This window comes from Mizuhopecten yessoensis, unplaced genomic scaffold (genome assembly GCF_002113885.1).
Source record: "Mizuhopecten yessoensis strain PY_sf001 unplaced genomic scaffold, ASM211388v2 scaffold9987, whole genome shotgun sequence".
Lineage (NCBI taxonomy): Eukaryota > Metazoa > Mollusca > Bivalvia > Pectinida > Pectinidae > Mizuhopecten > Mizuhopecten yessoensis.
The window spans coordinates 1,783,202-1,798,648 of NW_018408322.1; the positions used below are offsets into that span (position 1 = coordinate 1,783,202).

A 15,447-nucleotide genomic window follows, 5' to 3' on the forward strand; every position below is an offset into this window, starting at 1 on the left:
CCCCCCCCAACACACAGACATAGACTACTGTTAAGCCCTCCCCTCCACAATTTCTGTGGACACTCAACAGACTCTCCGCTTCGCCATATTTGAGTTGACTCCCCAACAAGAGACACATCAATAGATCACCCGATTGCTGTGGACATTCCCATTCTGCCCTAGGTTTTGTATTTAATCCTGTCTACAACCACTCGGTCATCAAATAAAAACATGATATTATCTAATAAGACCTTTAAAAGCTTTAAAACGTGTTTTAGTCCTAGGTATTCTTTTTAAATACATGTAGCTATATTTTCATGATATATCAAAAAAGCGATTCCCGGGGGGACTATAGGTTTGCACACTGTCCGTCCTTCCGTCCAAGAAGTGTGTCCGGGACATATCTTCTATACTTTTTCACATGAAGTAACCATATTTGGTGTACAATCTTGGGATGACGGATTGCAGAGTGCAATAATTGGGTCACTGTTACCTACAACTTGACCTTTGACCTTCACTTTTGAAAAGTTTTGTCCGGGGCATTTCTTCTTTACTTTTTTCACCTGGAGTTACCAGATTTGGTGTACAAAGACATCTTGGGATATCAGAGTGCAAAAAGTAAGTCACTATATTCTCACTGTGACTTATGCTACCTGACATAAGTGTACTGTTTGTTAATCATAGAAATCTTTACTGGTGGGGAACTATGGACTGCCTTGCAATACTCTGTTTTGAGACAGGTGGTCTGCAAAACCGACTGCTGACGACTTCTTACCTCCAGTTTTTAGCTCACCTGGTCCGAAGGACCAAGGTGAGCTTATGCCATACCGCAGCGTCCGTCGTCCGTCGTCCGTCAACTTTACACTACTAGTCATGAACCAATGAGCGGATTTTAACAAAATTTGGTGTGGAGCATCCTTGGGTGAAGAGGAACCAATTTTGTTTAAATGGTGGGTCTAGCCCCCTAGGGGCCTGAGAGGCGGGGCCAAATAGGGGAAATATAGCAAATATTCCTTAAAATCCTTCTTCTTCTGTAGGAATGAAAGGATTTAGTCCATTTTTGGTCAGAAGCATCCTTGGGGGAAGGGGAACAAAGTTTGTATAAACGGTGGGTCTGGCCCCCCTGGGGACTGAGAGGCGGGGCCCAATAGGGGAAATATAGCAAATTCTTTAAAATCCTTCTTCTTCTGTAGGAATGAAAGGATTTGGTCCATATTTGGTCAGAAGCATCCTTGGGGGAAGGGGAACAAAGTTTGTATAAATGGTGGGTCTGGCCCCCCAGGGGCCTGAGGGGCGGGGCCCAATAGGGGAAATATAGCAAATTATTCTTTAAAATCCTTCTTCTTCTGTAGGAATGAAAGGATTTGGTCCATATTTGGTCAGAAGCATCCTTGGGGGAAGGGGAACAAAGTTTGTATAAATGGTGGGTCTGGCCCCCCTGGGGGCTTAGGGGCGGGGCCCAATAGGGGAAATATAGCAAATTCTTTAAAATCCTTCTTCTTCTGTAGGAATGAAAGGATTTGGTCCATATTTGGTCAAAAGCATCCTTTGGGGAAGGGAAACAAAGTTTGTATAAATGGTGGGTCTGACCCCCCTGGGGGCTTAGGGGCGGGGCCCAATAGGGGAAATATAGCAAATTATTATTTAAAATCCTTCTTCTTCTGTAGGAATGAAAGGATTTGGTCCATATTTGGTCAGAAGCATCCTTGGGGGAAGGGGAACAAAGTTTGTATAAACCGTGGGTGTGGCTCCCTAGGGGCCTGAGGGGCGGGGCCCAATAGCGGAAATATAGCAAATGATTCTTTAAAATCCTTCTTCTTCTGTAGGAATGAAAGGATTTGTCCATATTTGGTGTGGAGCATCCTTGGGTAGTCGGGAACAAATTTTGTATACACCATGGGTCTGGCTCACCAGGGGCCTGAGAGGCGGGGCCCAATAGGGGAAACATAGCAAATTATTCTTTAAAATCCTTCTTCTTCTGTAGGAATGAAAGGATTTGGTCCATATTTGGTCAGAAGCATCCTTTGGCGAAGGGGAACAAAGTTTGTATAAATGGTGGGTCTGGCCCCCCTGGGGGCTTAGGGGCGGGGCCCAATAGGGGAAATATGGCAAATTCTTTAAAATCCTTCTTCTTCTGTAGGAATGAAAGGATTTGTTCCATATTTGGTCTGAAGCATTCTTGGATGAAGGGGAACCAATTTTGTATACACCGTGGATCTGGCCCCCCAGGTTCCTGAGCCGAGGGGCCCAATAAGGGAAACATAGCAAATTATTCTTTAAAATCCTTCTTCTTCTGTAGGAATGAAACGATTTGGTCCATATTTTGTGTGGAGCATCATTGGGTAGCGGGGAACTAATTTTGTATAAACGGTGGGTGGGGCCCAATAGGGGAAATAGATGTAAATCTTCAAAATCCTTCTTCTTCGGTAGGAATAGCAGGATTTTGTCCATATTTGGTCTGAAGCATTCTTGGGTGAAGGGGAACCAGTTTTGTATAAACGGTGTGTCTGACCCCGCTGTTGGCAGAGAGGTGGGGCCCAATAGGGAAAATAGAGGTAAAACCTTTAAAATCCTTCTTCTACCATCGGGATTAAGGAATTTTATCCTTATTTAGTCTGGAGCATACTTGGGCCAAGGGGACTCAATTTTATATTAGCAGTAGGTGTGGTCTCCGAGGGGGGGGGGGCAGAAGGGCGGGGCCCAAAAAGGAAAATAGAGGTAAAACCTTTAAAATCCTTCTCCGACCATCGGGATTAAGGGATTTTATCCTTATTTAGTGTGAAGCATCCTTGGGTGACGGTGACTCAATTTTGTATAATTGGTGGGTATGACCCCTGTAGGGGCATAGGGGTGGGGCTCTGTTTGAAGTGTGTTCTAACAGCACCTACCATGGAGTGCTATATCTTTACTTCATACCAATTATTTTAATTATATTCAGGTGAGCGATACGGGCCCTCTGGGCCTCTTGTTTCAAATAGTCCTTGAACTACTGGTTTAAAGCAATATCAGTAGGCAAGCTCCAAAGCGTGCAGGGGGAATTCGATGCGATAACTAGTATTCCCATGTCAGGTATTCGATTTTCATATTGTGTTACTTATGCAGGAAATGGACTCCCTTACATAGCATATATGTGTGCTTTTACTTTGGTTTAGTCTGCTCTGTTTAATGTTTCAAGCAGTGTCTCCCTTCGCACCCATCCTGATATGACACTGACTGGTACGAAGACGTTAAACCCCACCCAACAAAAATATATGCTGATTCGTTTTCATGTTATATCTGACACGTATGAATATTGTGATCTTTCAATGCTATTTATAACAAAAAAACATTTATCATATTTACGTTTTCAATGCATTAAAATATTTTTTCAGCCGACCAACAAATCTCTGCTGATCAACGCAGGGCGGCAGTGGTTTGACATAGTACTATGGTTAGAATCCAAGAAAATCCTTAAAAACGTCGATCAACTAATTGTCAAATTTGAGGGTATTGGAAACGCCTCATCACATGCCGATTATGTCCGAGAACTGCTTCTTCTATCACGATTATATGATGAAGGATTCCGAATATTCCATCTCTCCCGAGAAGTGGATCGCTCTTGTTGGTACAACGTCGACGGAAATAAAGTCACAGGATGCTACGTCGTATATATGGTTAGTTAATTGAGTTAGTTTCATGAATAACAATAAATGAATGTCCTGTTTTCAAAGAAAAGCTTGACAGATTATATAATGTATCATGTATGAAAAGTTTATTTGATACCGTTTCTGTTCAATTACTATGTGTTTATTTACACTCAATTGATCGTTATAATAATTTATGATATGATTTACAACCAGTTCGTTCCCCGTGGATATTTTTGTCCACCTTTTAAATCCGTTTATTTCTAGTTTGATGTTTTCGTTTTTTGTGATGTTTGAGTTTAATGTGTTGGATGGCCTAAAATGACTCGCATTGTCGATGGTCTATGAAACAATACAAAAACAAAACAAAACAAACGAATACCAATGATTCCATACTGCTTTTTTCTAGGTGAATACTACTGTACCATGCATTTCACAAGACATTTTAATTTGTACAATACACAACATGAATCATTTAAAAAGACTTTTGTATTATGTTAGGTTCATTGACACGTGGGATTAACTTGTTATTGATTGATTTAAATATTCAACATAATCATCCTCAATCACTTGAAACACAATTGTTTTGTCACAGTTGCTATAGTAGACTTCAGATTATGTCCAATAAAACTTTGAATCATTGGTTGGTGTTTCTTCTATAGGAAAATAATTTTTTGAAGTGTTATTGTTCGTCGCCGAAGGGATCGCTCCTATATTACCCATTCATGTTAACTGTACTTCAATGATACGAAACAAATACGGTTGGACATCAACTCTCAGCCGACACAAGATAATTTATAAACATTTATAGAAAGTTCTGAGTCTGTTAATCTGTTTCAAAGATACGACAACCATAACAACTTTTAATATTTAGATTTTTATATTCATGAACAAGTTTTACCTTTTGTATTTTTCCTTTGGTTTGTTTAATTCTTTTGATTATCCTGAATCGATCATTAACTGGTTTTAAAAAAAAACCTGTGAGTTGATTAGTCGCCAAGATTGATAGATTAATAATCATTTAAATTCAAAATTAACTACTCTCCTTGCTAAAACAACGCGAGTACATTTTTCCAGTGAATTGTTATATTTAATAATGAAGGTACATTTTAGCCATACATGAAACTTACGGCGTAGTTTAGTAGATGTAGCAGTTGGGTTAGCTTGTTATGTGTTATCGACACTGATATCATGGCTGTTTGATCATCCAAAAAGTATACAGTGAATTGCACTGTCAAAGGAAGCATAGGTACATGTAGTTCCAATGTACATGCATACGAAATTATCGTCACAAGGGCAATTATCTATAAATCTATTTTCGGCATATAGATTTACAAAAGACGTCCCCTGGTCATGGTAAGGTTAGAACCGAATGTGTAGTGTGGTTTGACTGATATAACACCTTGGTTGTTAGATACTTTTTAAATAAAATCGCATAAAACAAAGCAAGCCTGAGAAAATGCCAATATAGACTTTGCAGAAGCTTATCAAATATCAATTTATAAAATTGAATTTTTTAACTGTGACGAATAACTCCTTTGTAAATTTTCACACTATACCGTTATTCAACGAACACATTTTGGTTGCATTTGTTAAAAGTCCTTTTAACAGAAAGGGTCATTTAAGGACGCGAATCAATGTGTTAAATATTTGCAGACATGTGTGTATGGTGGTTGATTTGCCTGTTTGCGATAGTGCGAATCTGATGCCAACTTAGGAGTGTTTTGTTCTCTTAAATACCATGCCGATGACACCCAACACAATACACCATCAAATAATAAAGCATTCCTGTCACAGTAGTGCCCTGCATCAGCAACGCGGTTGGCCTATGATAATGTCTGTCTCCGCCGTCGTTCCTAACTTTTTCTGGAGACTATCTCGGAATCCAAAATACTGATCTTTCTTAAATTTAAAAGGGTGATGCACTGTGATACACAGTATGTATATGTGCAATAGAGATTTTAAACTTCTTATGTCAAGGTTCAGGTTACTGTTGATAAATATAGAGCATCTTCGATTCCAAAAGTGATTTTTTTACTTTGTGATATACAGTTACATATGTATATATATACGCAAAAAAGGAAACGTGTTTTAAGGTCAAAGTCAAGGTTTCTGTTACTGTAAATAGACCGTAGGGGAAAGGTCAGGCATATGGCAATAAAAAAACGGACAGGCACATTGTTGGGCCCTTGCTGACCTTTTAGTGTTCTAGAAGTTTGGCAATATATGGATGATCTCTGTTCACGGATGCTATAGCTCTATAAGGGAATATATTATGACTCAGGTTATTGATAGATAAGATACGAGTTATGTTCAACTTGTGTGTTCATTGTTGTTTTGAACATTTGTATCATATTAAAGTCATATTATGTTCTCGATAAAAATATCAATTGCCTTAAATATCATCAGTATTTTGTAAAATGAACGATTTAATCGAATTATTTTAACTTTTCCAGCTGTTGATTTTGATATGATGTACTGAACATATCAATCACTTGCAACAAAACCTTTATTTTTGGAAACAAAACAAAAATTAAAAAACGGAAGTTGTCTATTTCCATTCAAATAAATTTGAAATATGGACGATTTTAAGTGCTTGCATCCTTCTGCACCAGGAAACCTAAAGGAAACAGCATGATTTAAATCCAAACGTTTTAGCAAAACAAGAACATCTAGCAATAAAGCAATTGGTTGAACGACATCATAGACAGCAACAAAAACGAATGTTTTATGTTGCATAACCGTCATCATCTCGGTATAAGATCCACGCTGCCACACGGAGTCAATTACACGAACACCATGCATCCAGCACATATACACACATGCACACTTACACAACACACATGGAGGCACGTCATTAAATGGCATAAGCTGTAAATACGACGTAAAACGAACAAAAAAGAAACCAATCCTCATGTTAATGCACAATCATACCGCTTCTAGCACACTTGCATACATTACACTCACGGAGGCACGTCCTTAAATGACACTAGATGTTAGGAGGATGTATAACACCTTATAGGAATAAGTAAATATCACGCGATCCCAGATATAGTCGTGTCATGACGTTTTACTCAAACACTGAATGTGTGTAACTTGGATGAATTCAGTTTCAACGTCCAGGGAATGAGGAAAAGGAGATCGAACGTCTGCAAGTGATATCTTCAGTTACGTTCAGTTTACTCCAGTTGATGAAATCCTACATGTTAATGGCATTAACTAGTCCAGTCTTGATAAGAATCAAAATTCAAAAGAAAAGGGGAAAGGACAACAGCGAATGGGGAGTCACGGTAACTTTAATCATGTTTACATGTTTTGACTTACTAGGCTCGAACATGGAAACTGGTCATCTCGTCGTTTGAGTTTGAATTTTGTTAAGTAGGTTGGTGTGCGGTATTGATTTATAAATAGTGAGCCTAATGCAGTACAATTTATGTACCTGTATATTGTATTTATGTTATATAGATGCGATGCCAGAAACACTTGCCGGCACTCACACTACCTCCAGCAAGCGATGTCCTAACTATTCCTGCTATCGAAGCTGCTTTGCTTTTTCACAGGTATAAACCCGGAGTATCTTAGAATAAAACCTGAAGTATCCTATAACATACACCTCCAAGAACGTTTCCATTTTAACATGCAAACTAAACTATTATTTACAAATGATCTTTTCAAGTTCATTGCTGTTATTAACAATTTTATGAGAATAAGGCTACCAGCATATGATTCCTTAGCATTATAACTTCTTTATTTATATATATACATGCTTATATATATGACAACCATTAAATAGTTCACGCCCGTTATATATTTAATGCCGTAACCGTTTGGCGATGTAGCTATACATCGTGATATACTTTCTTTGCAGCTACCCTTTTTCAGCACAGGTTCTTTGTAACGACGTAGTCCGTATTGGTGGCATAGCTGACGGAGGATGGGACGTTTGTAACGACACTGCTTACAGACCATCATCTAACTGTATCGTTTACTCGTTTGGGTGAGTCAGTACTTCTTTGCATATTTCTGGTCTATATTGCGACATTCTACACTACTATTATGGCCGCGTACTCCCATATTTCAACATTGCACACTCTTGTTGTAACTTCCTGAAAATGTTGTGGTGACGACTTAAACCTGTTCTATGGCACTATGCACTCGCATTCATATTTCTAGAGAAACGGAAATGCCAACAGCAATGCATTGGCAAGTCACGAACTATTGTTATGAGATTGCATTGACATTAAACAAACAAGAGTTTTTTTATATAGTATGACAAATCTCAAATCTATTTTCGAAACTCAATATCTGTAAAATTTGAACTTACAGCTAAAAACTGTTGGTCTGTTAATTTATCATAGCCACTGTTTAAGTTGACGTTTGCCCTGTACTTTTCGTCCGTACGTTGTCATTTCCTTTAACATGTTTCATCTACCTGTTTTTGGCCCAAATGACCTCTCCTGTGGTGATGGGCCGATAAGAATGTAATAATGATACTTTGCTCATCTTTTAACAAGTAACATTTTACAAGCATTTAATAACATTGTAAACACTGTTGTATATCGTTCAACACTGTTGTACATCGTTCAACACTCATTTTACATTAATAACTCACTTTTGGCTTTAAATGTTGATCGTTCGGCCAAGTGAGGAAGGCAATGGGTTCTGTTCCCAGGCCGGGGCATACCAAAATCCTAAAAAACGGTAGTTGTTATTCCCTGTTTAACGTTCAGCAATTAGGGAAATGGCAACAACTGGTTCACCGTTGTCAGTATAGTGTGACCGGGCGGAATGTTGTGCTGGGTGCCTTCAGCATGGTATTTCAGTGATATAGCACTATAACGTCGAATAGGCACATGCGCCAACATACCCTGTATCCGGCACACATACACACATGCACGCATACAAAACACACACGGAGGCACGTCCTTAAATTACCTTAGCTGTTAATAGGACATTACACAAACAGTAATAACTGTGCTTGCATCGTTCTACACTGTTACTGTGACGTGTAAGATCTTGTTACAGTAACCATCAATTAGAAATATCAATACCGCTCAAATAATACACGAATTGACTCTTACTGTCACATATTTTCGAACAATATTCACTAGATACATGCAAACGATGAAATGAAGCAAACAGTGGACACGATGTTTGTTCATACAGACAACCCAGAAAGTATCTTACTGGATCAGATGGCCATTTCGACAATTTATAATTTATCAGCGGTACAATGTACTAGGGAAATAGAATCGTCACCTGTCTCTATTGAACTAAGCCCACGTTTTATCATGGCACTGTTTTGTTTTACATATAGCTATGATATAGCAAAATATGCTGTACGAGGAGAATGTTGTCTTCATAATTTATATCAGAAATACTACAAATCTGAATAAAGGATTAATAGTTTTGAACGTAATAATTGTGTATCGATTATTGAGATATAACACTTTTAAAGATTTTACAAACGTTATTTCTTGTCCACGACAACATAAACTTGACTCATGAAAGCTTCACATATTAAATCTGAATTATTACTACATATCCATGTCACTTTTGTAATAATTGAGTTTATGTTTTCGACACACTCAGGATATCAGAGGACTGGACATTCGACGAAGAAGTATCGAGACGGTATGGTTGTGAAGTCCACTCGTTCGATCCAAGGTATCTTACAACTATGATAAAGTTGATATGTTGATATATACGTCAAATAAACGTTATCACGGCTTTCTAACAAGCAAGACTTACATTTAGGCTGTACTGAAGAAAGAATGCAGTATTTATCATGAAATTTAATTTAGATCTTCGGATCTTTAATTTTCTTTCTTCTTTACCAAAATCCGTGTTAAATGAATTTTGGTATACAATAACAATTATAGAACAGAAATGACAAAGTCTCTTTTGTTTATGGAACTTGCCAAGACATAATTGAAACCCGAAAATTGGATTCAGCAGTTCAAAGTACTCCAGTAATATGCCCAGAGAACTACATGGCTGTTAGCCTGTTATTTACATGTTGCTGAGGCTAAAAAGAACGTCGATTGTATAATTCTCAAATTAGTGTTGTCAATTTTTGCGTTTTTAAATTAAAAAATACACAAACAAATGACATATTTCACACGTGTTTGTTACATATTTATAATAAATTTGTCACAATTGTGTATGTTTTCTACAGTATAGGGATGGATGACCACAAACATTCAGAAAAAGTTTGGTTCCACAACCTTGGTCTGTATAACTACGACGGCATGTTGCAGACATGGAAAGTGATGACGTTCGATTCTATCACGAAAATGCTGGGACATTCCAATGTAAGTATTCTTAGTGCAGCTAAAGAAAGTATACGTATGCATGTATGTTTAATTGTATGATAAATCCAATGGATCAGTCGAATGTTTATTATCCCATCAAAAATAGAAAAAAATGTTATACTGTCTTTAATTCAAGGCAATATATTGGCATTACAAATTAATTTCGCCTTGTATCGAGGACTACATATTAAGGGAATATAAAAAAATGACAAAGGGTCATTGAAATAATTCGGGAAGGCGAAAAAGCAAATGAGATTATTCTTTTGCACCATACATATTTGTTAAAGAAATATCTGCTGTCCCTATTGCAACTCTTGGGATCTATATATATTCTTTCCTATTTTCTTACACCTTTTTGACCGTCTCATGAGGCTCTCGTATGCATATGAACTTAGCTGTTTAAAGGATGTGATACGCGAACAAGTAATTATACAAGCCATGTGTTACACTACACGCTGACAACACATGTTGACTTTATTTACTTTCCATTGTGGCCGAGACTTTTTGTTTACTTCGCATTGTGGCCGCGACAATCTCATCTTGCCCCTACTTTGGCGGACACTCTCTCTCATATCCGTTGGATCATCTCCTCTCTCTCTCCAATCTTTTGGAGCCTCTCTCTAAATTCCGCATTCCGTTTAATCAAAACTCATAGTACATATCTTATTAACTATTAATGATCCCTTACCACTTATTGTACATGTATAATTAGGCACATGCGACAATTTAATCTAACTTTCCCCTACCAAAACAATATCAGATGTACCATATGGTAATGACAGTTAAATTATATCGACGTTCCAATGAACCACACTCCAAACGACACGTTTTTCTAATAAAGACTTGACCATCCACCATTCGCGTTATCTGGGCCAAACATTAGAAAATGGATGATAAATATAGGATGTATATCAATAAAATGCAGATGATCTGTATTGAGTTTTCCAAAGTAAAACTAATTTTGTAAAGTGTTAAACCTAAATCGTTTCATGTGATCGTGTTTCGAGATAAACGCTTTTCAAACCTCCAGGGGATACATGTATTGTCGATAAGCTACTATATAAGTACGAATCTACTCTGCATTCCACTTATCAGACTTGAAACACCTGCTTTGACCCTATTTTCATCTCCATGACCACACGAGAAAAAAAAAAATATGCTTTAAAAAGACGTCCTCGTTTCACTTTTGAGTCCAAATCATTCGTTTAAACACTAAACCTTATTTTTCCCTGCTCAAAATATGTTTTGCATAATAAATCTGAAGCTATTATAATAATAACTTGTTTGTTGTGCGAAAACTGTCACAAATGTATGTACTGAAGCAACGCAGTTGTGTTTTAGCAATTCCTCATATTATCTTTATTTGAAAACTAGTCAATCTGAAACACTTTTTTAAACTTCTTAACGAATGATGATACTAATACTTTTTGGATTGTATGTTTTTCAGTCGATACTTGATTACGTCAAAATGGATATTGAACTGAGCGAGTGGCCTTCCCTTGTCCAGATGATGAGTACGGGAGTGTTGAAGTACGTTCGCCAGCTTGCAGTGGAAATTCATTTAGAAACTGTGAATTCGGGAGCCCGTTATCCTATGAAATTGAGTGTACTATCGCAACTCGCTACCAGTGGGTTCCAGATATTCTGGGCTCATCCCAATCAAGTAATAGGCAATTCACGAGTTATATACAATACTAAAAAAGTTGTGACTGTCTGTTATGAAATTTATTTTCTTAATACAAAATTAAAACGACAGCAATAAACGTGTATTACTTTCTTTTAATCATCAAAACGTACGAAAGTCATCCTTAAATTCATGTACAGTGAAATCGAAACTATTTATAGTCTGTCATATTTTGTAAACATATTTATATTTTGCCGTGCGTTATCAGTATCTACTTTCAGCTTCGGTGTCCCCCTAGGTACCTGTCTTTATATGACTCTGGCGATTGTGTCTCCCTATAGGCACCTGTCTTTATATGGCCCTGGCTGTTGTGTCCCCCTAGGCACCTGTCTTTATATGATCCTTGCTGTTGTGTCTTTTTGACATCAGGCTCGTATAAAATATTCAGTGCTCAGTCCATTTATGAAATATAAGCAGAACAATTTTCAAAAAAAAGATTCAATATATTTTTGTGTTTTATGTCATATACAAATTTCATACTTCGATTTCAATATAATTGTTGTGAAGAAATAATAGATCAGAAATGGGGATAGACAATGACTTTTTTCTAATACCGACAAAGAATCAACTAAAAGATACAGATGTCAACATAAGTTTTACGCAGGTGTAAAGTTTGTGGTTTTCATAATTATAAAATTGATATGACATTCAATATGTCAATGAATACTACTAGACCAGAAATCAGCTAGCCAATCATTTCCCCCTGAAACCCAATTCCAATGGGGTGGGGGTTAGTTTTCTCACCTCATCTCCTAAAAACAAAACAAACGCTGAACAGAATCAGCTTGTTGCCGCTTTCCTTTTTTAAAAGCATACTGCAAGCTAGAAAGATTCAGTAAGTCAATAACCTAGACCACTGTCGCTGTCCTCATACGATCCCGGCTTTTGCGAGGACGCTGAGCCCCAAACAAATAAACAAACGAAGATTTTAAAGCAAAACATTTCCACCATTTCTCTGGTCTGTCTTCTGAAGGTTTTGTCTTTCAGATCTTACTGCCCCTGATGTTAATGTTGACTACGTCTCCTGGTTCCTTTAGATATTTCTTTCCTTGTTTCCTTAATATTATGCTCTTTGAATCTGGTCTGAAATATTACTGTTCCCCGATCTATTCTGGTTTTGCGGCGAGAATCTGTGAAAAACATGTGCATGCTAAATCGAGAACCGGCTCATTTCACAATTGTCCTATATACTATAACACTTAAGACATATGTTGCCCCAGGTAATATCGACTTTTTACAGTAAGTTATATTATGATTGAATACGCCGACACTACAATAATGAACAAATAGAATGGTGTATCAGCTACAGTATGTAAAGGTTGTTTTGATACAGCTTTTGTGCCATTAATATATTATTTTTAACATTCAATTGAATTTTACTATAAAATGTGTTTCCATATTTATTATTTATTTATTTTTATGTATTATACATGGTATAACCAATTCGCTTGCTACATGTATTGATACTTTTAAGTATAAGTTTAACATAAAATCATATTCTTGTTTTGTGCGACTGTCGTTTATTAACAGTAATGTTTGTTCCAAAATGTCTTCAATTGCCGAATGGCAGTAAAGCATGAAACAATTAAATAATAAAACACTGACAGTATCTTGCTTTGATTTAGTTGTTTCCCATTGATTTTACCTCTAATTGTAAAATGTATTTCATTAAATATTCTCATTTTCCAGTACATATATAGAAGTTTAAATAGATCAGAAATAATTAGATCTTAATAAGCATTAGTACTTTATTATATATAAATCTCCAGACGCTGTACACATACCTAGATCTATTTACAATCAGATGCGATTAGCATATCATTTGTTACATGTACAACATATTACTAACGGACTAGGAATATTTTTACTTACTGTAGATCACCGTGTTAACCAGATAATTAAGACATACGAAGACAGTGTAGGAAAGCAATATTTTTTTCAACAGAAAACGTGAATTGAAAACACCGAAGATAATTTATTTATATTAAGAGCCAAAGTCCGTGTACATAAACAACAAATCATTGCACCGGAATACAGGACTACGAAACTGAGTGAACACTTGGACACTTGTGGAGAAAAGAAATTTACTATCTTCCTATTTTATCAAATATTTTCGGAAAATTCTATTGAAAGAAAGGAAAAAGAAAAGCTTTTTATAAAACATTAATTCAAAATTGAATAGACTATTATAATGATAAATATCTCCCTCCATTTATTACTTCTTAATATAAATTATCCCTATTATTAATGACGTCATACCTTGTATTTAAGTGTAGCTGTATGTAAAGTGTCTGAAGGTTGATAATGAAAGCGTGAATTTCATGTATATTAATATTATATGACTTGGGTATGGCTTGAAAATGGCGCAGCTTATGTCCTGAAAACACATTTCATTATTTTAATACACGGTAGTATACTACATTACGGCAGGCACGTAACGATATAGTACGTATAACTACAAGAAATATAGGATTTGGGGCGAAACGACCTTACCCTTTCAGTACTGTTAGTACGCGTCTGATTGCATGCATGAAATGAATTAACATAGCATAATTTCATAAACAAAAATACAAATGTCCTAGCGATTTGGCTGCAGGGCAAAATCATATTCATTCTTGTGCTTGCGGTATCGCATATGATTCTCATTCACACATCATGTTGGCTTAAATGTTATGTAAATGGCTTCCCCATTTGGCTAAGAATAGAAGTACCCTTCCTTTTTTTCATGTTAATTCATAAAAGTATATTTATCCAAAAGTAAGAATTGTTTTTCGTAGTTATATTCAAAGAATTTAAACATTATACTGTGACAATGAGTTGTATGCAGAATACACAGGGATGCGTTCAATTCCAGCGTTTTCGCTTGTTGTTGAAAGGTCTAATGTACCAACCACAATAGGCAAGTTTCTTATGATTAATGCTAATAGTTTCCAGAATTTGGTTTCCGTGTGGCCATGTTGGTTGCTACATAAGTATGTTTCCGAGAAGAAAAAATATTCACAGCACAAACTAAAACGTATATGTCACTTTTTACGGTTTATTTTCAGAGCTTCTATCCCCAGTCGAGATAAGAATATTTAGGAATGTTTGTGACCTGATGGAAAGTATACCCATACTATTAAATCTCGACATATATTTGGACAATAGCTTGAATAATTATTTGGCCCTTATGTGACGTACAATGATTCCGGCAAAACATATATATCTATATTTTAAACAATAATATGTTTAACTTGTTAGACAGTGCAAGTCAGAGACAATCGCGTTCCCATCACCATTAGCATAACATTAATATTTCATGCTAAAATTTAACGATCGTAATGTTAATGTACGTCTGAAGTCTCAGGTATCTAAAGTAGTAGGTTCCCCATATTCATCATCGTTGTTGTCATACACTTTTTATATATCTCATTTGTTTGCAAGTGCAATTTCCGAATGGACACACTCCTATAACTTGATATAATCATATTTTGTGATTTTGAACATGTTTACTTGGATGTTTAATTGATACCCGTATTAAATCTTTCTTAAAATTTGATGGTTAAAGGACAGTGTCTTATTGTGTTCATTTATTATTTTATTTCAAGATGGATATGTTGTGCTTGAGTCAATATTGATGTTAAATGTGATTGAGAAAGGCGTTCATTGTTTATCTGAATGTAATCGTATTTTGCAAAATATGGTGGTAGAATGGTTGTGAATTTTATGCTGGTGTTTTAATTTGTAAAAATGTGTGCAGCTTCTTTTGTTTCAAAGATCCAGACAAACAGAATGTATAATGTTTGTCTCTTCATCTCCCTGCAACGAAGAATTTGCTGCTACGGGCCTGATGATATATGTAACAAGG

General features: G+C 36.4%; 1 protein-coding gene across 3 annotated transcripts in view; it reads left to right on the forward strand.

The window, feature by feature from the left end:
- LOC110459258 overlaps window positions 1-15,182 on the forward strand; it is a 22,631-nt gene extending 7,449 nt beyond the window's left edge. For 2 of the 3 annotated variants that reach the window (XM_021511429.1, XM_021511430.1), the window contains exons 8-13: window positions 3,351-3,632; window positions 7,068-7,162; window positions 7,471-7,599; window positions 9,195-9,269; window positions 9,781-9,916; window positions 11,364-15,182. In XM_021511429.1, the coding sequence (XP_021367104.1) occupies window positions 3,351-3,632; window positions 7,068-7,162; window positions 7,471-7,599; window positions 9,195-9,269; window positions 9,781-9,916; window positions 11,364-11,678 (1,032 nt within the window). In that variant the 3' untranslated portion in view covers window positions 11,679-15,182. The remainder of the gene's footprint in view (window positions 1-3,350; window positions 3,633-7,067; window positions 7,163-7,470; window positions 7,600-9,194; window positions 9,270-9,780; window positions 9,917-11,363) is intronic. The other variant, XM_021511431.1, reaches the window with a different exon arrangement.
- The last annotated feature ends 265 nt before the right edge of the window (window positions 15,183-15,447 follow it).